General features: G+C 40.6%; 1 protein-coding gene across 7 annotated transcripts in view; it reads left to right on the plus strand.

Moving 5' to 3' along the window:
• Window positions 1–24,085, plus strand: part of LOC133983036 (plectin-like) — a 148,355-nt gene that overhangs the window by 123,234 nt on the left and 1,036 nt on the right. For 6 of the 7 annotated variants that reach the window (XM_062421960.1, XM_062421961.1, XM_062421962.1 and 3 more), the window contains 22 exons: window positions 447–542; window positions 641–768; window positions 1,695–1,788; window positions 2,119–2,273; window positions 2,393–2,714; window positions 2,836–2,913; window positions 3,072–3,233; window positions 3,413–3,517; window positions 3,627–3,722; window positions 3,827–3,952; window positions 4,101–4,253; window positions 4,378–4,532; window positions 4,822–4,948; window positions 5,447–5,630; window positions 6,420–6,577; window positions 7,505–7,683; window positions 7,803–7,941; window positions 8,163–8,519; window positions 8,617–8,700; window positions 8,817–8,921; window positions 9,085–9,183; window positions 16,760–23,882. In XM_062421960.1, coding sequence (XP_062277944.1) covers window positions 447–542; window positions 641–768; window positions 1,695–1,788; window positions 2,119–2,273; window positions 2,393–2,714; window positions 2,836–2,913; window positions 3,072–3,233; window positions 3,413–3,517; window positions 3,627–3,722; window positions 3,827–3,952; window positions 4,101–4,253; window positions 4,378–4,532; window positions 4,822–4,948; window positions 5,447–5,630; window positions 6,420–6,577; window positions 7,505–7,683; window positions 7,803–7,941; window positions 8,163–8,519; window positions 8,617–8,700; window positions 8,817–8,921; window positions 9,085–9,183; window positions 16,760–22,921 — 9,264 coding nt within the window. In that variant the 3' untranslated portion in view covers window positions 22,922–23,882. Of the gene's footprint in view, window positions 1–446; window positions 543–640; window positions 769–1,694; window positions 1,789–2,118; window positions 2,274–2,392; window positions 2,715–2,835; window positions 2,914–3,071; window positions 3,234–3,412; window positions 3,518–3,626; window positions 3,723–3,826; window positions 3,953–4,100; window positions 4,254–4,377; window positions 4,533–4,821; window positions 4,949–5,446; window positions 5,631–6,419; window positions 6,578–7,504; window positions 7,684–7,802; window positions 7,942–8,162; window positions 8,520–8,616; window positions 8,701–8,816; window positions 8,922–9,084; window positions 9,184–11,201; window positions 14,556–16,759; window positions 23,883–24,085 lie in introns of all 7 variants that reach the window. The other variant, XM_062421964.1, reaches the window with a different exon arrangement.

Below are 24,085 nucleotides of genomic sequence, written 5' to 3' on the forward strand. Positions count from 1 at the left end.
TGTAATGTTTTGCTCTGGCAATACAGGCAGTGAAATTACATGAATTCTCACTCATTATGAGTTAATTTGATATACAAAGGTCATGGGAATGCATGAATTAGACAATGCATGAAATGAAGAGAGCACCTCGCTACAAGCAGGCCATTAGAAGTGCAGACTGATGTGTTCCTTAATGTGCTCATCCTATTAAGGAAATTAGGATTTTGAATTGATTTAACAGAGAGTAATCCACTTACAAAATTTAGCAGCATAATAATGTGTCATTTACATAAGTCAGGTCAAGGTTTCAGTGTGTTTACATTGTAGGCTTTTTAGGATTTTTTGTGACATTTCTGAAAGAGAAAACATTTTAGAAAAAATAGAAAAATCTAATTGAAGAAAGAGCTTCAAGCATGAAAAACAAAATTCTCAATTTGATTTATCTTTTTGTTTTTCCTTTTCTTCAGCTTCTGTGGCGCCAGTTCTTGAAGTTCAAGGAAACAGAGCTGCCAGTGAAAGAGACTGACAAGAACCGTTCCAAACACATCTACCAGTCCTTTGAAGTAAGCTAACCCACATTTTTTTTTCTATTCCTTTGTATTCTCTTGTATTATATTCTATTGAGTAGTGACTTATGCATTGTACTCCTACTTGCCCACAGAGCGCTGTGCATGCTGGTCAGGTGAAGGTCCCTCCAGGCTACCATCCCATTGATGTGGAGAAGGAATGGGGCCGACTCCATGTGGCCATCTTGGAGAGAGAGCGTCTGCTAAGGATAGAGTTTGAGAGGTTAGCATACTGGCACTTGTGACATAATATGTATTTAATGGGATCGACATTTGAATTATAGCCTCGGTGTAGTAACAAGGACAAGATTAACACAAATATACCAAAATATTCTTATAACGGAGTTACCAAAATGTGTTGGTATATGTTATTAATATTATAATTAAATTTTGACCAGAGGTGCCCCTATAAAACAGCTTTGAATCATAGCAGAATGTTTTGCCATCTTCTATCTAGCAAAGAAAGTGATTCATTAAGTCTGCAAGTTCAAAACTGTTTTTTATGTTGTTTTGTATGTTGGCTTGTATCAAAATTAGAAGGCTGTGTACGAGCTGCTCCTCATAATTGGGCACATAAAATATAATTAGCATTAATAGTCCTGATGAAACGAAATGAGACATTGCTCATGTTGTGTGTATTTAGAGTTTTGTCACGTCATGCATGAAAAATGGATTGGTTCATGTCACAAGATGGTCTGGTCATCTTGCAGTCTGATAGCCTTGTTTATGGCTCTGAGATGTGGAATGAGTGAATGAGCAAACTGGATGTCAGAAAACAGCAACATGTTTGTCTGCCTCTGCACTGCTACATGGCAGAGCATTTACTTTAGACACAATGAGAGTGTGAGAGGAACCAGCAGGCTCGTAGCTGGAGCTTGGATCTGTGAGATATGGCATTTATGACCGATCCTCATAGACTGGAGTACTTGCTGAAACGCAGATTGCCGTAAGTGTTTTGATTGAGTTGTTAGCTTTAGCTCCTGCCTGTCTACATGGACTTTGGTTGGGTACCACAGGTTTTTTTTGCTTAACAAATTGACATGTTAGTAATAGTCAGATATGTTTCAAACTATGCCCCAACCATGGAAAAGGTCACTAGTTAAAATTCATTTTATTTTTATTTTATTGTATTGTTCTTGTGTTATCCAGACTTGAGAGGCTCCAGAGGATTGTCAGTAAAGTCCAGATGGAGTCAGGGCTGTGTGATGAGCAGCTCAACCACCTGGAGCAACTGCTGCAGACGGTGAGTCCCGTATAATCCTAATAGTGTGATTAAGCTCACAAGTTTTGAATTTAAAGACTTTTTTCTCCACAACTTAATAACACATTCATAAAAAGACTTTGCTTCCAATCAGACACTCATGTAAGAATAATGTACCTGGAGACTGCAGTCTATTATTATAGTATAATCTACTAAGATAGCAAAGTTAAGTTAAAACTTTTAGGAATCTCTAGTATACTCCAGGCAGAAAGATCCTATGCTGATCTGTCAGTTAATGTCACTCACCTGTATTTTCCCTCCTGATTTGAATGATGTTTGAAAAAGAACATTTGTTGATTTTTGTCCCTTCAGGACATTCGTCTGCTGAATGCAGGGAAACCAGCTCAGCACACAGCAGAAGTGGAGAGGGAGCTGGATAAGGCAGACCAAATGATTCGCCTACTCTTCAATGATGTACAGATACTCAAGGATGGGCGCCACCCTCAGGCAGAGCAGATGTATCGCAGGTGTGTACTACATGACCTCTTACCAAAACAAGGAATTTTGTTAAAGAGCAGTTCAAAGACATTTGTCAAGCACTTAAAGATCATGGAGTAAGATGTTTGTTTGTTTTTTATCTCCACAGGGTCTTCCGCATCCATGAACGCCTGGTGAACCTGCGCACTGATTACAACCTTCGTCTGAAGTCTACTGTGACTACATCCCAGGTTACTCTGGTACAACACTCTCAGCAGACTTCCATGAAGATGCGGCCTGAGTTGGATGATGTGACCCTGCGCTATATCCAAGACCTGCTGGCCTGGGTGGAGGAGAACCAGCGTCGCATTGACGAATCTCAGTGGGGATCTGATCTGCCCTCTGTAGAGTCCCAGCTGGGCAGCCACAGAGGCCTACACCAGACTGTGGAGGACTTCAAGTCCAAGATTGGACGAGCCAAGGCTGATGAGGTAGTGATCTTATCAGGGTTAGGATCATGAAGAACTTTGCATTGTTGATTTGGAATAAGTAGATGTGAATGACTTTTCACTAATGTTTTGATGTATTTGTTGCATCCTTGCTATTTTTCAGAGCCAGCTATCTCCTATCAGCCTTGGAACGTACAAAGAATACCTGGGTAAACTGGATCTACAGTATGGCAGACTACTGGTAAATATGCAAATTGAATATGTTTTTAGTTTGTGTAGATACGTTTTATATTTTTGTATGATTGTCTGTCAACAAATATGTGTGTAAACACCTTTAAATTGTAGTTTATATGCTATTTTTATATAAACTATGGCTAATTTGATTTTATTTCCTCTCAGACATCTTCCAAGTCCCGCTTGAGGAACCTGGATTCACTCCACAACTTTGTCAGCGCTGCCACTAAGGAACTGATGTGGCTAAATGAAAAAGAAGAGGAGGAGGTCAACTTTGACTGGAGTGACAGGAACGCCAACATGACAGCTAAGAAAGACAATTACTCGGTGTGTCTCAGAAGTAGAACAAGACCTCTGATTTTGTAGTCACACGATTCAGTCTTATTTTCTTTCATTTCACTTATTGAGACATGTTTAGATTGATTTAAAAAACATAGAAAGAAACAAAAAAACATGATTTTTGTACAAGGATTTTTGTCATTTACTGTTTCATTTGGATCCTTCAGGGTCTCATGCGAGAGTTGGAGCTGAGGGAGAAGAAGGTCAATGTCATCCAGGCCACAGGAGACAAACTTATCAAGGATGGACATCCTGGCAAGAAGACTATTGAGGTGATTACAACAGTACTCCCTATTTCAAAAGAAAAATATACATACAGCATACACTAAAATGTATCTGCTGAGGCCTAAACTAACCCGCTATCACCATTTCTTCTACCAGGCCTTCACAGCTGCCCTGCAGACTCAGTGGAGCTGGATCCTCCAGCTGTGCTGCTGTATTGAGGCTCATCTCAAAGAAAACACAGCCTACTACCAAGTATGGAGCACTGATATTTATCAATACAATTTCCTTGACCCTCCAATAAACATCTATCAATATTCATCAAGTAGAGAGTCAATATTTCTGTCCGTTCTTTGCAGTTCTTCACTGATGTAAAAGAGGCTCAGGACAAGATGAAGAAAATGCAAGAGAACATGAAAAAGAAATACAGCTGTGATCGCTCCACCACAGCCACACGCTTGGAGGACCTGCTGCAGGATGCTGTGGTGAGTGATGATGGCTTACATTACATACATAGATGGACATGCTCACAAATGTTCCACTTGCTGAAGAAAACTTAAAGGAAAAATGAGTGGTACATACATCAAGATTGCACATTATTTTTTATTCTAATTTTGTTTTTTTCATCAACAGGAGGAGAGAGAACAGCTGAATGAATTTAAGACTCTTGTAACTGGCCTGAACAAGAGATCCAAGTCCATCATCCAGCTGAAACCACGCAACCCTACCACATCCATCAAAGGCAAACTGCCAATTCAGGCTGTGTGTGACTTCAAACAGCAGGAGGTTAGAATGGCAACTTCTCAGTATTTAAACTTCAAATATGTTTCATAGTTGTTAAGGGAGCCAATGTATGTCTTCTTTTTAATGTGTACACCCCTTAATCCTGGATTCTGTTTTGGTTTTGCAGATCACCGTCCACAAAGGAGACGAGTGTGCCCTCCTCAACAACTCTCAGCCTTTCAAGTGGAAGGTCCTGAACCACACTGGACATGAGGCAACAGTGCCATCTGTCTGCTTCATGGTTCCTCCAGTCAACAAGGAGGCCATGGACAGTGTGTCCAGGTGAGAACAGTGAAGCAAAAGAAAATCTGCTGATCTCTGTTGTATGTCTGATTACTACTTTCAACTAAGTGGTATAACTATAATCCAAAAATTGATCTGGACGTACTGTATTTGACAAATTAATTACAGTTATAAATTACAGGACATTCATTACACCACATTATATTATCCTGAAGCAGCTAATTAAACTAATCAAATCTCTGACACTAATAAATGCTATGGTGTGACTTCTTAAGTACACTTTGTTTCTTGATTTTCACACTATTTCTACATTCCTGTCCTTCTCCAGTCTGGATGCAGGTTATCAGCAGATGGTGTCCATGTGGCAGACATTGCACATAGACATGAAGAGTCTGCTGTCTTGGCAGTATCTGATGAGAGACTACACACAGATACGCTCCTGGAACATCACCATGGTGCGTGTTAAGAAGTGTTTTATTGTGGAATTGTGGATAGATGTAAACCTTTATTAGTTGGGTTCCTATTATCCATTGGTTCATAGCCAGTCTTTCTTTCCAAATATGAGTTACATAGAGAGTTAATTGTCCTTTGTATGAAAAATGATATGGGGATTGACAAGGCCTTTAGAGTCTGTTATTTAAAGAGTAAGTTATTTACTTAATTAATTAATTAATTAATTTGAAATCAAATTCAATTACAGCAGAATAATTTGTTCCACTGGAAAGACTGGAAACACTAACTTTGATCAAATTAACAAGCAAACTGTTCAGGATCTTTTTTTTTTGCTTAAATATTTCTATATATTTTAGACCATGTAACGAACCAGACTCCAAACCAAAAATACATCAATAAATTAAATTACAACCAATCAACCTCTTTCGAAAAAGAAGTATAATTTCATAGAATAAGTCCTGCCCCCTAATCCCTGCCCCATTTTTCTCCATTCTGCGCAGTTAAAAACCATGAAAGCAGAGGAATATAGGCTGATTATGAGGAACCTGGAGCTGCACTACCAGGACTACATGCGCGAAAGCCAAGACTCGCAGCTCTTTGGCCCCGATGACCGCATGCAGGTCGAGGAAGACTACAACAAGTCCACCCAGCATTTCGAAAACCTGATCCGCTCCATGGAGAAAGGTAAAACTTCCACTCCAAACATCAGATTATCTTTTGACTCTTCATCGATATTTCAAGGGAATATACAATAAGTGTATAGCAACTTTATACTTTCAATTCACCTTTCAGGGGTGCTTGTTAATCTCAAAGGTGAGTGCTGGAAAACCGGTCAAAGCAACAGCTCACCAAGCTTGTGTGTGTACACGCTTTGAAGCTTTGGATGAGATGTTAAAAAGATTGTTAATGTTAGAATAGAGTTCTGAGTGACAGCATGTTGTTTTGGTTTCCATGTTGCTTTTTGTTCTTTTTGCAGCTCTGCACAATTTAAAACCTATTTGTTGTAAATTGAGCTTATATATTATAAATGCTTTTTGTCCTGTAGACATATCACCTAATAGTGTGATTGCTGAGGTAGAAAATAATGGCTATATACACAATGCTTTGAATGTATACAAGCTCTGTGTGTGTGACACAACACAAGAAGAATTGCATGTATAATCATGCTTTAGTGCACTTTGAATCTGTGATTAACATAGCAAAAAACAGTGATATGAGAATGTGAAAAATGTTTAGGAAGACATGCTGGACTCCGTGTCACATATCAACAATACCAAATCATAACCATGACATATTATACTGTGACATGTACACAAAACTCTTATCTAAGGTTTGTGAACAGTATTTTTTCATTTATTCAGTATTTCTTTATTCTGAGCCATCACGCACTTCTTCCCACAACCTCACTTTAAGAATAAAGAAACTGTTCATATATTGTCACTGTTCTAAATTAATACCAATGCTGATACACAGGTCAACAGGACGAGTCTCTGTGTAAGAACTACATCTCTGAGATCAAGGACCTGCGCCTGCGTATAGAGAACTGTGAGACTGGGACTGTGGCTCGCATTCGCAGACCTATGGACAAGGAACCTCTGAAAGAATGTATTCAGAAGACAACCGAGCAAAAGGTTTGTGCTAAGATTAAGTGTGTCATGTGTAGAAATAGGAACGTCACATTGTAATCCATATACATTTTCAGACTTCAGAGTTTAATTACCATAAAGACAGACAATACCATTCCAGACAAGGCTGCTACTACTCTGTGCTCTCGGGATGAAGTAAAAATAAGTACAGTATTAACATCCTTTTTTAAGTGGTAATGTGTCTTCATTTAGAGAAATTGTATTTAATGACCCTTGTGGTATTTTGTGAATAATGTATCATGAGCAAGGCTTTTGGAAGCCTAATAAGCGTACATCTTAGGAAGGAAAAAACATCTAGACTCTGATTCTTGGCAGCCTGCTGGCCCTGGAGGCCCAAGAAGTCCACCCACAGAGATGAAACATGGGTTGAAAAAAGGAGAAGCAAATTTATAATTAGATACAGTAATTCTGTAATTGAATTAATGGAAAGGGCTTAACACTGTCTATAATTATATTTTACCAAGATAATTGGTGTTTTGTGGAGAGAAGGGAGCAATGATAGATTGGGTGGAATTAGACTGTGTAAAAGTTCTCAAAAAAATGAAGAGAAAGAGGAGATAAAAACGTGAAAACAGAGCAGATTGTAGATTGTAATTGCTTTAAGGCCTTCAATGTATTTGCACTGAGAGTTGCAGAGACTACAGGCTTGTTACATTCCTACAACAGCTGTTCAGGTCCCCGCTGATCTCAGACTGTTATAATTTTTACATCACATCTGGCACAGAAATATCCAGTGCAGGTTCATTTGAATTTTTAAGGTGCCCCATAGCACTTTTGAATTAATTTCCTTTAGAATCTGCTCCTTATACCAGACTGGATAGTGTTCCTTTGCCAGTTGATTTCTTTTCTTTTTTTCCATGTCAAAGTTTTATATTTACACATTAACTCTTGTTGTCCTCCTCTGATTCGCAGAAAGTCCAGACAGAGCTCCAGGGGCTCAAGAAGGACCTTGATAAGGTGTCTGTAAAGACACAGGACATCTTGAACGCCCCACAGCCGTCTGCCTCTGCTCCCGTGCTGCGCTCAGAGCTTGACCTCACTGTTCAGAAGATGGATCATGCCCACATGCTCTCCTCCGTTTACCTTGAGAAGTGAGTCTGCAGTCCTCCCAACTTAATACTGTAATTTTAAGTGTTAAGAAAAAAATGCCGAGTTTTTTCAAATGTGCCAGCGTTGTGCTCCTTTATTTACTCATCATTTCTTGCCCTAGGCTGAAGACTGTGGAAATGGTCATCCGTAACACGCAGGGCGCAGAGGGAGTTCTCAAGCAGTATGAGGACTGTCTGCGTGAGGTTCACACTGTGCCCGGCGATGTCAAGGAAGTCGAGGTTTACCGTGCAAAACTTAAGGTAAGCACCATATTACCCCTCGGCAGAAAGGATGTTTGTGTTTATATGAAGTATAAAATACAGAACTACAAAAAAATACAGCAAAATACAACAAATTATAACTTCTCCTCTCAGGTGTTTGGTTGCTGTTCCTTTCAATAGTACTTCAGGCTAATTTAACGACTCTGACCATGTTTCCTCACCACTGATTGACCTATCTCCATGTTGTTTGAAACCTGCAGAAAATGCGAACTGAGGCTGAGGGTGAACAACCTGTATTCGATTCTCTGGACGAAGAACTGAAGAAAGCCACCGCCGTGAGTGACAAGATGACTCGCGTGCACAGCGAGCGCGACGCTGAGCTGGATCACTACCGCCAGCTCCTGTCTAGTCTCCAGGACCGCTGGAAGGCCGTGTTCACCCAGGTCGACCTTCGCCAGAGAGAGCTCGAGCAGCTCGGCCGCCAGCTGGGCTACTACCGCGAGAGTTACGATTGGCTGATCCGCTGGATTGGGGACGCCAAGCAAAGGCAGGAGAAGATCCAGGCTGTGCCCATCACTGACAGCAAAACCCTGAAAGAACAACTGGCTCAGGAGAAGGTTTGTTATGTACCTCTTGATATTGCCAACTGTCTCTTAACTGACTTCACATAGAGGTATTGAGCTCAACCTTTTTTTTTTTTTTTTTTCAAAACAGAAATTGCTGGAGGAGATTGAGAAGAACAAAGACAAAGTTGATGAGTGTCAAAAATATGCTAAAGCATACATTGATACAATCAAGGTGAGCATTATGCAACATTATCATGCATGATGTATTCTAAATATTGTGATTTGGAACATTTAGATAAAATGGCTGTTGCATAACTGATGTATGAACATTGTCCTTTTTTCAAATAGGACTATGAACTCCAGTTGGTTGCCTACAAAGCTCAGGTGGAGCCTCTTGCTTCTCCCTTGAAGAAAACCAAAATGGATTCTGCTTCTGACAACATCATTCAGGAGGTGTGTTTCATGCAAACCATACTGGTTAAAGTTTCTTGAAATTACTGAATATATTGATAAAGGACAGATTGACCATCAACTCGGGGTCACTGTGTGAAAGACATATACATGAAGTGTAAAATTACCCTAACAAATGTGCTTTGCTTGTTTCTTTCCGTATCAGTATGTAACACTGAGGACCCGGTACAGTGAACTGATGACTCTGACTAGTCAGTACATCAAATTCATCACCGACACACAGCGCCGCTTGGAGGATGAGGAGGTGCGTGACAACTGGCTGAGGATCCCAAACAAACTAAACTCTAACATTAACCTAACCAACCAACCCAATAATCCACCACCCAACAAACGGGTTTACCCGCCGAACACCAAACGCATGAATGCACGCACTTTTCTCTGTGTGTTGCACATGGAAACACAACAAACATGCACACAAAATCACACACATATTACATTAATGTACAGGTGACAATGTGTTCCTTTGCATAGACTACACATGAAACATTGGCATGCTGTAGCTGATCTCTTAGACAGTGCAGCGCATATGGTTTGGAGCATATTAAATGCTTTAGGAGGGATCATATCTAAGCTTATAAAACCGTACAAAAAGAAAACAAAAACAGGAGATAAAATAATTGCAAAACAAATACAATGCATGAAGTTGTATTTGTATTCAGGTGGATACAGTATTAAAATAGATTATTCAGTTGAGACCACGGCTCTCAATGTCAATCTAAAACTACAATTAATTAAGTAGATACAGATGCAGTAAATCAGATGTTCATATTAGCTGTTCCATCTTCATTCACTGTGAGTATCGTGTCATTGTAGATTTAGAATGAGGGGTTCTTTCTTTCACTAGGGGTTTCCTTTCCTTTCTTTTCCCACTGGCCACTTTATTTCCTGAGGCTCAAAGCAAGGTTAAGACTATGGTCCAGCCTTGTTATCATGGTCCCTTTTTCCGAAAATAACACAAGTTTAAGGTTTTACATTCTTTTCTAACCCTAATGTTTTGTTTGTTTCTTTGCTTCTCTTAACTGCTTGCCAGTGCTTTGCCATGATGAATGCTTAACTTGTTTGAGCATTAAAGAGGTAAATTATTCACAATGCTTCAGGTACCTACTGTACTGAATGTATCTCTGTTCCCTCTGTCATCCTAACATCTGTCTCTCACAAGCTGCATTTTGGCTTTCCTTGGCATATTTCATTTCTTGCTTTTTTATAAAATGACAGAAGATATTTTAACTGTATTTTATTCTTACTTGGAATACTTCTTCTTAAACTGCTTCTTAAAAACTTATCAAAGCTATAAACTGGCTTTCTAACTTCATCATCTGAACCTATTATTCTTCACCTTTTCTTTACTTTTCATTCCATTTTGTGGCAAATGGTGATTTAAAGAACCCCCAGTGCATGGGATGAGATTTTTTTTTTTTTTTTAAACAAAGGTTTTCTAAGAGACTGGTGTGGATATCACTCTAACATAAAACATGCAGTCTTTATTTTAAAATAATGAATTGTACCAATAAATGTTCTCATACTCTATACACAGACAGTCTATATATAATACAACAGATTGCCTAAAACGTTAATGAAATAATTCAACAAAAACTTAACTTAAAGAACTGTCCATTGAATACATTTATATTAAAAAATAATATCAAAAATATTGAACATTTCAATATTTTAATAGTGACTATAAAAATAAATATGTGGCAGACTATGATGTACAGTACATATAATATTCCTGCCACTTATGTAATAAACATTGAAATCAAATTATTGTTGAACATCAAATTATTTTGCAGCATAGCAAAATTGAAGACGATGCTATGCTATATAATAGTAGAATTCTAATTAAACTGTAGTTTTTGAGACTTAGTGCTACAGCTACAGTTGCATGCCATATGATTTTATTGCTGTGTTGTGAAGTGATATTTTGTTTCTGTACATTAATTAATACATCCCAATCATCCATTTTTTTCCCTGTATTGTCTTGTCATGATTTGTTTTAATTGCATCGTGAATTTAACATCACTTTGATTAATGTGCACCTAATTTGCATCTTGTCATTGATCTTTGAGCTAACTTTTAACATTAACATTGCACAGGTAATACATTACATTAAGTTGATCTCATTCCAGTGTAATTAGAATGTGATTACCTTAGTAATTACAATTTCAATCTACACTGTTTTGAGATGGCTAATGTAGAGTATCACCTTTAACATGTCATGCTTAATTTTAATCCTTTCTTTACCGTTTGCTTCCACTAATGCAGAAAGCTGCAGAGAAACTCAAAGCGGAAGAGCAGAAAAAAATGGCAGAGATGCAGGCTGAGTTAGACAAACAGAAGCAGTTAGCTCAAGCTCACGCAAAGGCCATTGCCAAAGCAGAAAAAGAGGCTCAAGAGCTGAAGCTGAGAATGCAGGAAGAAGTAAGCAGAAGAGAAGTTGCTGCTGTAGATGCAGAAAAGCAAAAGCATAACATCCAGCAGGAACTGCATGAGCTCAAAAACATCTCAGAGCAGCAGATCAAGGATAAAAGCCAACAGGTGGATGAAGCTCTGCAATGCCGTGTCAAGATTGAGGAGGAAATCCACCTCATCAGGATCCAACTTGAGACAACAGTAAAGCAAAAGTCTACCGCAGAATCTGAGCTCAAGCAACTTCGTGATAGAGCAGCTGAAGCTGAGAAACTCAGAAAGGCTGCCCAAGAAGAGGCTGAGAAACTACGCAAACAAGTGAATGAGGAGACCCATAAAAAGCGTATGGCTGAGGAAGAACTCAAACGCAGATCTGAGGCAGAGAAGGAAGCTGCTAAGCAAAAACAAAAAGCTCTGGAAGACCTTGAAAATCATAAGAGGCAGGCTGAGGAGGCTGAAAGGCAAGTGAAGCAAGCAGAGATTGAAAAGGAGAGACAAATCAAAGTTGCTCACGAGGCCGCCCAGAAGAGTGCTTCTGCCCTGCTCCAAAGCAAACACATATCCTTTGTCGAAAAGACCTCAAAGTTGGAAGAATCACTCAAACAAGAGCATGGTGCTGTCCTTCAGCTGCAAGAAGAAGCTGCACGTCTCAAGAAACAACAGGAGGATGCAGAAAATGCCAGGGAAGATGCAGAAAAGGAGCTTGAGAAATGGAGGCAGAAAGCAAATGAGGCCCTCCGTCTAAGACTCCAGGCTGAGGAAGAAGCTCACAAAAAGAGCCTACGCCAAGAAGAAGCCGAGAAACAAAAGGAGGAGGCTGAGCGTGAGGCTAAAAAGAGAGGCAAGGCCGAAGAGTCAGCCCTGAAGCAGAAGGACATGGCCGAGAAAGAACTTGACAGGCAGAGAAAGGTAGCTGAGAGCACAGCTCAGCAGAAACTCACTGCAGAACAGGAGCTGATTCGTCTCAGGGCAGACTTTGACAATGCAGAACAGCAGAGATCCCTCCTTGAAGATGAACTTTATCGCCTAAAGAATGAAGTTGTTGCAGCTCAACAACAGAGGAAACAGCTGGAGGATGAACTGGCCAAAGTGAAGAGTGAAATGGATGTTCTCATTCAACTCAAGAGCAAGGCTGAAAAGGAGACCATGTCCAACACCGAGAGGAGCAAACAACTTCTTGAAGCTGAAGCTTCCAAAATGAGGGACCTGGCTGAGGAGGCAAGCAAGCTTAGAGCCATTGCAGAAGAGGCCAAGCATCAAAGGCAAGTTGCTGAGGACGAGGCAGCTCGCCAGAGAGCAGAGGCTGAAAGGATTCTCAAAGAGAAGCTGGCTGCAATCAGTGATGCCACTCGTTTAAAAACAGAGGCCGAAATTGCCCTGAAAGAGAAGGAGGCAGAGAACGAGAGACTCCGTCGACAAGCTGAGGACGAGGCTTACCAGAGGAAAGCTCTTGAAGATCAGGCCAACCAGCACAAGCAAGAGATCGAGGAAAAGATAGTCCTCCTCAAAAAATCATCCGAGGTTGAAATGGAAAGACAAAAGGCATTAGTGGATGACACGCTGAAACAGAGGCGAATTGTCGAAGAAGAAATACGAATTCTCAAGCTCAACTTTGAAAAGGCTTCATCTGGAAAACTTGACCTGGAGCTAGAACTGAACAAGCTGAAAAACATTGCAGACGAAACTCAACAAAGCAAGCTCAGAGCAGAAGAGGAGGCAGAAAAACTGAGGAAGCTTGCCCTCGAGGAAGAGAAGAGAAGGAGAGAAGCAGAGGATAAGGTTAAGAAGATCACTGCTGCAGAAGAAGAGGCAGCCAGACAATGCAAGACAGCCCAGGAAGAGCTCCAGCGTCTGAAAAAGAAAGCAGAAGAGGCCAGGAAACAGAAAGAGGAGGCTGACAAAGAAGCAGAAAAACAGATTGTTGTCGCCAAACAAGCAGCCCAGAAATGCAGTGCAGCTGAGCAGCAAGCCCAAAGTGTCCTTGCTCAACAGAAGGAAGATGGCATCACGCAGAAGAAGCTTAAGGAAGAGTATGAGAAAGCCAAGAAGCTTGCCAAAGAAGCAGAGGCTGCTAAGGAGAAGGCAGAAAGGGAGGCAGCTCTACTTCGTCAACAAGCAGAGGATGCAGAGCGACAAAAAATAGCTGCTGAGCTAGAAGCTGCAAACCAAGCCAAAGCCCAGGAGGATGCTGAGAGGCTGAGGAAGGAGGCTGAATTTGAGGCTGCTAAACGAGCACAAGCAGAAAATGCAGCACTCAAGCAGAAGCAACAAGCTGATGCTGAAATGGCAAAACACAAAAAACTGGCAGAGAAAACACTGAAACAGAAGTTCCAAGTGGAGCAAGAGCTCACAAAGGTTAAACTTAAGCTTGATGACACTGATAAACAGAAATCTGTCCTAGATGAAGAGCTGCAGCGTTTGAAGGATGAAGTCGATGATGCTGTCAAACAGAGGTCCCAAGTGGAGGAGGAGCTGTTCAAAGTCAAAGTTCAGATGGAGGAGCTGCTCAAACTTAAACTCAAAATTGAGGAGGAAAATCAGCGCCTCATCAAGAAAGACAAAGACAACACACAAAAATTCCTTGCAGAGGAGGCTGAAAATATGAAAAAGCTTGCAGAGGGTGCTGCTAGACTTAGTGTAGAAGCCCAAGAGGCTGCACGCTTAAGACAGGCTGCAGAAGAAGACCTCAATCAGCAACGAGCTCTTGCAGAGAAAATGCTCAAAGAGAAAATGCAGGCCATACAAGAGGCATCCCGATTTAGAGCTGAGGCAGAGATGCTCCAAAGACAGAAGGACTTAGCCCAAGAGCAGGCACAAAAGCTGTTAGAGGATAAACAACTAATGCAACAGCGTCTGGATGAGGAAACAGAGGAATACCAGAAGTCACTAGAAGCAGAAAGGAAACGGCAATTGGAGATCATAGCCGAAGCCGAAAAACTCAAACTTCAGGTTTCTCAGCTCAGTGAAGCCCAGGCCAAAGCTGAAGAAGAGGCTAAAAAATTCAAGAAACAAGCTGATTCAATTGCTTCTCGTCTTCATGAGACTGAAATTACCACCAAAGAAAAAATGACCGTATTGGAAAAAATGGAATTCGAGAGAGTAAATTCCAGCAAAGAGGCTGACGGTTTACGCAATGCTATCGCAGACCTAGAGAAGGAGAAAACTAGACTGAAAAAGGAGGCTGAAGAACTTCAAAATAAGTCTAAAGAGGTATTGTGTCAAAAATGGCATAACAGAGCAGCTTATGTCATTGTTAACTCTATCTTAAAACTAACACACTTCTTTCTTAGTATTTCTTCTATTCCTATCTTTAATTATACTAATCATGAAACCATATCTTTGATTTTAAATATGATTTTTCATTTTGATTACAGTGCACTGTGCTCATGCAAATCACATCCCGAATATTCCCGTGCATCTATCCTGGAATGTTTATTTATTTTTTAGATATGCTTCATTTTTCAGTTTCAAGACCTAGTTGCAAGGCAGCTCCAAAATAATGAAAACTGCATTATTTTGAGTCAAAATAAATGATTTAAAGTATAATATTTCAACAGCAATCTAGTGAAAAAGATCAACTTAACATGTGTTTCAACAGTTTGAGAGCGGACAGAATATTTAATGAACCGACACCCCTAAACTTTAGGAAAATGTATGGCAATGCTGGGTGAGTTTAAATGAATTGTGTTTATCATGGACTGTAGCCAAATCTTGAAGGTAAGCATCTATAGGATAAATCATTCAAACACACACTAGAGACCAAGAACAGACTAGTTGTTTCAGTGCCCGGTATTAACTGTGATTGATATATTAAAAGATGTAGATACCTCCACCAGACTCCTTCACCAGAGCAGGTAGATGTACTTTTGTTTGTCAGGCAAGTACAACTGTCACCAGCAATATAAAATGTCTGCCAGAGATGTTTCCATTATTGCAACTATTACACCCATCGTCTCTCAGTCTGACATTACCATGAAATGCACTACCTCACATCAACCAGTACAAAAAGGATGCAACAGCCCTTACTTCCTTTTTGACAAATGTATGTTGGCTTCAACCACAACCTCCAACCCTGAAGTTTCCCATAACCCCTCGAGGCAGGGGAGAGAATTGTTGGCATATGTTGTTTGCATGGCATCATCATTATCATCAACATACTAAATTGGGAGCATAGTTGGTATGATCATTAGTCTTACTATCAGCATACACAGAGGTAAAGTTGGAAAACACTGAATTATTCCTATAATATTTACATATCTGAATGTGCACTTATCATGCAAATTCAAATCTGAGGGTATTATTCCTGTTACAAAAATCATTATAAATTCTACCCCTTGCCATTTACAATAAAAAATGATTAGGGGTATCAGTTCAGGGTACAACAAAATAGCTTCACTGGTCAATCAATCAATCAATCTTTATTTGTATAGCGCCAAATCACAACAAAGTCATCTCAAGGCACTTTACACATAGAGCAGGTTCTAAACCGTACTCTTCACTGGTGCAACACATAAGATTAAAAAAATAAATAAATACCCAACAACTGAGAGTGAGCAGAATGCCATAATGACAAACAGCATTTACCATTGTGGGCTATAGAGTATGATTAATGGTATTGTTTCCATATTCCACAATCATCAATTTAACACAAAAACAGCTTTCATACACATATGTATACAGGAAGTACAGACTTATTCTAGTATTTAAAAATATGGTTAAACACCATTTATTCCAGAGCCATGACGTCAGTGATTTTTTTTCATCTGGACTGTCACTGTTTAGGGCAAAAAACAACAACAAATGCCTTGAGATATTCAGGGTTTATTGTATTTTATAATTTTATAATTTTGATAATTTTATTTCAGTCCAGTGGAACATCTTAATAAGCAGAGCTACGATAACATTGTTAGACACTGGAATGTATTATTTTGAGGTCGTTTTACTTATTATTTTCAGATACCTGCACAATCACAAGTGGAAGTAGTAAATTACTAGCTCAAGTTTACTTTTCAAATTAAATCTTTATTCTTTTAGAGTGAACATTTTCAATGTGTATATCATTACAAGTTATGGGTCATTATCAATTCCAATGAAGTTAATAGTTAATGAAATGAACTTTCTTGTGACAACTGCAATTTCTGCTGTATATTTTAGTCAGTTGAGGTTTGTTATTCTCAGGGTTGTTGAAGACTTGATAATGTAGGTATACATTTTTGTATTTTTTTATCTCTAAAAACTACAGAAGAGGAAAGCTTTTCTTAGGGATAACTTGGTTCTCCATATGCATAAGCAGAGTGCATTGTATGAATTGTCTCCATTCCAAATTAAACTGAACAAAATATTTGAAGATTATACAGTATGTGCCTCACCTGTAAACATATTGTAACTTTGTATTTTCTTTTTCATTCTGTCAGATTGCTGATGCACAGCAGAAACAAATCGAACAGGAGAAGACATTGCTCCAGCAGACATTCCTTACAGAAAAGGAGATGCTGTTGAAGAAGGAGAAGCTAATTGAAGATGAGAAAAAGAAGCTGGAGAGCCAGTTTGAAGAGGAAGTCAAAAAGGCCAAAGCTCTCAAAGATGAACAGGAACGCCAGAGAAAGCAGATGGAGGAGGAGAAGAAGAAACTCCAGGCTACCATGGATGCAGCCCTCAATAAGCAGAAAGAGGCTGAACAAGAGATGCTGAACAAGCAAAAAGAAATGCAAGAGCTGGAAAGGAAGAGACTTGAGCAGGAAAGGATTCTTGCTGAAGAGAACCAGAAATTGCGTGATAAGCTGCAGGAGCTGGAGACAACACAGAGAGACAAACACACCGATGTCACCCTTGTAAAAGTGGTTGAGACACAAAAAGTTTTCAATGGCCAAAATGCTGGTGATGTAACAGATAGAGTGGAGATTAAACCAGATCCATTGGCTTTTGATGGCATCCGTGATAAAGTCCCTGCAAGCAGACTTCATAACCTTGGCCTTTTATCAAAGAAGCAGTTTGACAAGCTGAAAAAAGGCAAAACCACTGTGCAAGAGCTTGGTGAGACTGAAAATCTGAAGAGAATTCTTAAAGGAAAGAACTGCATTGCTGGTGTGTTGACGCCAAATAATCAAAAAATGTCGATCTATCAAGCATCAAAAGAGAAGAAGATTACTCCAGGCACAGCTATGGTCCTTCTTGAAGCTCAGGCAGCCACAGGCTACATTTTGGACCCCATTAAGAACCAGAAACTTTCTGTTAATGAAGCTGTGAAGGAAGGCTTGATTGGCCCTGAACTGCACAACAAGATGCTTTCATCTGAGAGGGCTGTTACTGGCTACAAAGATCCATACACTGGTGAGAAGATCTCTGTCTTTGAATGTATGAAGAAGGGTCTGATAGAACATGATCATGCCATCAGAGTCCTTGAGGCTCAGCTTGCAACTGGGGGAATCATTGACCCTGTCAATAGTCACCGTGTACCCAATGAAAAAGCCTATGAACAGGGACAATATGATGCAGAAATGAACAAGATTATGGAGAATCCTTCAGATGAGACAAAGGGATACTTTGACCCCAGCACTCAGGAACCATTGACATATGCAGAGCTAATGGCAAGGTGCACCACCGATCCTGACACCGGTCTGCTTCTCCTGCCAATCACAGATAAGGCTGCTCACTGCTCAAGTATATACACAGAGGAGGAGACCAAAGATGTGTTCAGCAAAACAACTGTGTCTGTCCCATTTGGAAGATTCAAGGGAAAGACTATCACCATTTGGGAAATAATCAATTCTGAGTATTTCACTGAGGACCAGAAGAGGGACCTTCTCCGCCAGTACAAGACAGGCAAAATCACAATTGAAAAAATCATTAAGATTGTGATTACTGTGGCAGAGGAGAAAGAGAAGAAGAATGAAATTACCTTTGATGGTCTGAGAGCACCTGTCCCTGCCACTGAGCTCCTGGAATCTAAAATCATTGACAAAGACCTGTACAACAAATTGCACAAGGGCAATATAACAGTCAAAGAGATATCTGAAATGGAGCCTGTCCACAAAGCATTGAAGGGTACAAATTGCATTGGAGGTGTACTTATTGAATCCTCCAAGGAGACAATGTCCTTCTATCAAGCTATGAAGAAGGACATCATGAGGACAGGGCCTGCCATGAATATGCTTGAAGCCCAAGCTGGAACAGGCTATGTGGTTGACCCTATTCATAATCAGAAATATACTGTTGACGAAGCTGTCAAAGCAGGTGTTGTTGGTCCTGAGCTGCATGAAAAGCTCCTGTCTGCAGAGAGAGCTGTGACAGGTTATAAAGATCCATACACTGGAAAGACTGTGTCTCTGTTCCAGGCAATGAAGAAAGATCTCATACCTAAAGAACAAGGAATCCGACTGCTTGATGCCCAAATGACCACCGGTGGCATCATTGATCCAGTAAAGAGCCATCGCATTCCTCATGATGTGGCCTGCAGGAGAAATTATTTTGATGATGAAGTGAAACAGCTTCTGAGCAGTCCCACTGATGAAACTAAATGCTTCTTTGACCCCAACACAAAAGAAAATGTCACATACTCACAGCTCTTAAAGAGATGTGTCCCTGACAAGAAAACTGGTCTCCAGCTTCTGCCCCTTTCTGATGAAGCAATCAATGCAAAGGAGGAGTCAGCTTACACTGAAGCCCAGACAAAAGAAGCTATGACTCAGGCAACTGTGGAGCTTGATTATGGGCCATTTAAGGGCAGGAAGGTGACCATCTGGGAACTAATCCACTCTGAATATCTCACTGAGGAACAAAGGCTTGATCTGCTAAAACAGTTTAGATCAGGAAAGGTTACAATTGAAAAGATAATTAAGATTGTAATCACAATTGTAGAGGAGAGAGAGACCAAGAAACGAGAACAGTCCAGCTTCAAGGGACTCAGATCTCAGGTCCCAGCAAGTTCTCTGTATGATTCCAAAATCATTGACAAATCAACCTTTGATCTCCTTCAACAAGGCAAAACAACACCTAAACAAGTCAGTGAGAATCCCAATGTCAAGAAATACCTCCAGGGCTCTGATAGCATTGCTGGCATCTTCCTTGAGCCGACAAAAGAGAAAATAAGCATTTATCAAGCTATGAAGAAAAAGCTCCTCAGACACAACACAGGCCTTTCACTTCTTGAGGCTCAGGCTGCCACTGGATTCATTGTAGATCCAGTGAGGAACCAGTTCCTCTCAGTAGATGAGGCAGTGAAATCAGGCCTTGTTGGCCCTGAGCTACATGAAAAACTCCTCTCTGCAGAAAAAGCTGTAACTGGGTATAAAGATCCATTCACAGGCAGCAAAATTTCCCTCTTTGAAGTAATGCAAAAAGATCTCATCCTGAAAGAGCATGCCATGCCACTGTTAGAAGCACAGATGGTTAGCGGAGGAATCATTGACCCTGTAAACAGCCACCGAGTCCCAACTGATATTGCATATCAGAAGAACATTTTCAGTAAGGAAACTGCCAACCTCCTGTCTGATCCATCTGATGATAACAAGTCTTTCTCAGACCCAGAAACTGATGAGAAAGCAACCTACAGACAGCTAAAAGACAAGTGCCAAAGAGATCCAGAGACAGGCCTGTACATCCTCCCACTCTCCAAGCCTCAGTCTCCAACTGTTGTGGAGAAGACGTACCTCTACACAGAGGAACAAACACAGAGTGAACTGACCAACACCCAAATTGACATTCCAATTGAGGGCCTTGCTGATAAACCACTTAACCTCTGGGAACTCATGAATTCAAATTTGCTTCCAGAGGCAGAGAGAGAGAAGCTCATGAATGAATATCGCTCTGGCCAAATTACCAAAGAGCGGATGATCATCATCATTATTGAGATTATGGAGCAGAGAGAGGTCATCATAAATCAGAGTCCACTGTCATATATGACAATAAGGAGAAGGATAACCATAGAGGAGTTGTACAATGCCCGCATCATTGACTTGGAGACATACAACCTCCTTAAACAGGGAAAGAGGGACATCCGTGACATAATGGAGTTGACCAGTGTGAAACAGTATCTCTATGGCACAGGTTGCGTGGCTGGGGTCACAACTGACTCAAGCTCCAAGATGAGCATATACCAAGCAATGAAGAGAGATTTTATTAAACCAGAAGTAGCACTCATTCTCCTAGAGGCGCAAGCTGCTACAGGATTCATTGTTGATCCAGTAAAGAATGAGACACTCACTGTTGATGAAGCTGTTCGTAAGGGTGTTGTTGGCCCTGAGATTCATGACAAACTTCTTTCAGCTGAGAGAGCAGTCACAGGATACAAAGATCCATACAGTGGAAAAATCATATCTCTTTTCCAGGCCATGAAAAAGGATCTTGTTCCAGAGGATTATGCTCTGAAAATGTTAGAGGCACAAACTGCCACAGGAGGTATTATTGATCCTGAATTCCAGTTCCACCTGCCAGCTGATGTTGCCATGCAAAAAGGTTATATCAACAAGGAAACCAACCAGAGACTGACTGATGATGTTAAAGGATTCACTGACCCTGTCACTCAAGAGAATGTGTCATATGCACAGCTGCTCAAGAGATGCAAGTTAGATGGTGGGTTGCGCCTCCTCTCCCTTGGAGACAAGAGGCTGATGTTTAAGGGTCTGAGGAAACAGATCACAATGGAGGAGCTGATCCACTCACAAATTATTGACCAGCAGACAGTCACTCAACTGAATGAAGGTCTTGTGTCAGTGGAGGAGGTTAGCCAAAGACTATCAAGGTACCTTGAAGGCACAAGCTGTATTGCTGGTGTATACTTGGAGTCCACTAAAGAACGTCTATCAATTTACCAGGCCATGAAGAAGAACATGATTAGGCCAGGCACTGCCTTTGAACTCCTTGAGGCCCAGGCATCCACAGGATATGTCATTGATCCAATCAAAAACCTCAAACTGACTGTCAATGAATCAGTGAGAATGGGAATTGTTGGCCCAGAATTCAAAGACAAGCTTCTCTCTGCTGAGCGTGCAGTGACAGGATATAGAGACCCTTATTCAGGCAAGACAATATCCCTGTTCCAGGCCATGAAAAAGGGGCTGATCCTGAAAGATCATGGTATCCGACTCCTAGAAGCTCAGATTGCCACTGGTGGAATCATTGACCCAGAGGAGAGTCATCGTCTCCCAGTTGAGGTGGCCTACAAACGTGGCTTCTTTGATGAGGAAATGAATGAGATCCTGACAGATCCATCTGATGACACCAAAGGCTTCTTTGATCCCAACACTGAAGAAAACCTTACCTACCTCCAGCTCATGGAGAGGTGCATCACTGATCCCGACACTGGCCTGGTGCTCCTGCTACTGAAAGAAAAGAAGCGGGAAAGAAAGACCTCCTCCAAATCCTCAGTTCGTAAACGCAGAGTTGTCATTGTAGACCCAGAGACAGGCAAAGAAATGACTGTGTATGAGGCCTATAGGAAGGGACTCATTGACCACCAAACCTACCTGGAGCTTGCTGAGCAGGAGTGTGAATGGGAAGAGATCACAATGACCTCCTCTGATGGCACTGTCAAATCCATTATCATTGACAGGAGGTCAGGGAGACAGTATGATGTTGATGATGCTCTTTCGCGTGGCCTCATTGACCAAAATGCTCTTGACACATACCGAGCTGGAAACCTGTCTATCACAGAATTTGCTGACATGCTTTCTGGAAACATGGGAGGCTTCCGCTCTCGCTCATCCTCCTTTGGTTCCACCACTGGTTCCACCTACTCCTCTCCTATGAGCCCCATACCCTCCATTAAAGCACCTGCAGTCATATGGAATGACCCATCAGAGGAAACAGTGCCTATAGCTGGAATGTTGGACATAGACACACTGGAGAAAGTGTCTATCACTGAGGCCATGCACAGAAATGTGGTAGACAACATTACAGGCCAAAGGTTGTTGGAGGCCCAAGCCTGCACTGGAGGAATAATTGACCCCACAAGTGGGGAAAGATTCTCAGTTGCTGATGCTACAGAAAAAGGCCTTGTGGATAAGGTCATGGTTGATCGCCTAAATCTGGCTCAAAAAGCATTCAATGGATTTGAAGACCCCAGAACTAAAGTAAAGATGTCTGCTTCCCAGGCTCTCAAGAAGGGCTGGTTGTATTATGAGGCTGGTCAGCGTTTTCTTGAGGTCCAATATCTGACTGGTGGACTTATTGAGCCTGATGTCGAGGGCAGAGTCGCACTAGATGAATCCATCAAGAAGGGCACAATTGATGCCCGCACTGCCCAGAAACTGAGAGATGTCAGTGCTTATTCTAAATATCTAACATGTCCAAAAACCAAACTGAAAATCTCCTACAAAGATGCCATGGACAGAAGCATGGTCGAGGAAGGATCTGGTCTGAGGCTTCTGGAGGCTTCCTCACAATCCAGCAAAGGCCTCTACAGTCCCTACAATGTCAGTGGCCCTGGATCTGCTTATGGCTCCCGCACTGGCTCAAGGACTGGATCCCGGACAGGCTCTAGGAGAGGCAGCATTGATGCTGGCTCTGGCTTCAACATGAACTTCTCATCCTCCTCCTACACATCCGCCTCCTCAACTAGCTACAACCGCAGATTTTGATTAGCTAGTTCTGTCCCTAACAACTTTGAAATGCTTATGTGACTAAGAACCAACAATATTAATGCACTTTACAGTTGCATTTCTTACAGGAAAAAATAGTTACATTAACAAAGAAGTAATAATTTATTTATTCTGCCCTGCATGTGGTCACATAAAGAATTGGCTAGGCTATTAGTTTTAATTCATTTATAAGAGATGTATAAACATGTGCCTCATATATGGAGACATAACCAAGCATTGCTAGATATATAAAATATTAATTTTCTTTAGTACTGATTACAAAATCAGTTTATATTTTTTAAGGCAAAGCATGCAATATCTGCTGTTTCTTAAGTGACTTTATAGTTTTCATTTTACACCTGTTAAAAAGTTGTATACTTGTGTTTTCTGAAACTAATATATACTGTATGTATGTCAAACAGAAATATTTTTCCAGTATTCCTTGTTTCCTTTGAAATTCAAGAATATGTGTCTATTTTGTTATCTTTTTTGACAGTAGTACTTAATGAGATAACGTATGTCAACATAGTTCTAATGTTTTTAACAAATTCTAAAATACATAGATGCCTTCAAAATTTCTGAATGTTTGTATAGAGTATGGACAGATTTTGTGTTTATTTTTTGTTATTTGCTGCCAGGGTAACTAAATAATATACCCAGTTAGTTACAGCGCAGAATGCACCTATGAGACATTAAAATGAGACACTACAAGAATACAACACTGAACAGATTGCCAGAATTAAAATTATGCAGAAACCAGTTTCACATATGTCATTACTTTGTACCATCTATATCCAGAGGACTTGCATCCTTTTAGTTCATTACACTACTTTTTTTACACACTCCAAGTTTTGGATTCTTCATATTCACCCTCAATCAAGTGTTCCTGGTAAATCCCAAGATGATGTCAGACTAGATCCTGCACCCCCAATCAGACCTGGCGCCTCTTAATTTGGTTCTTGTAAGTTGAAATGATTTTGTTTTGGGGTTTTGTTTGTTTTTTGTTGTTAGCTGTTTTTGTTATCTGTTTTCTTCAGTTGATTTTGATAACACCTCAGAGCCTATATTATGCCATTTCCCCCTACCTCACATACTACCAGGGTAATACCACTGGTAAACAATGTTTTATTTAAAAAATCTCTTAACTGTTGATTGACTTTTCTT

This window comes from Scomber scombrus, chromosome 7 (assembly GCF_963691925.1).
Source record: "Scomber scombrus chromosome 7, fScoSco1.1, whole genome shotgun sequence".
In the NCBI taxonomy this organism is placed as follows: Eukaryota; Metazoa; Chordata; class Actinopteri; order Scombriformes; family Scombridae; genus Scomber; species Scomber scombrus.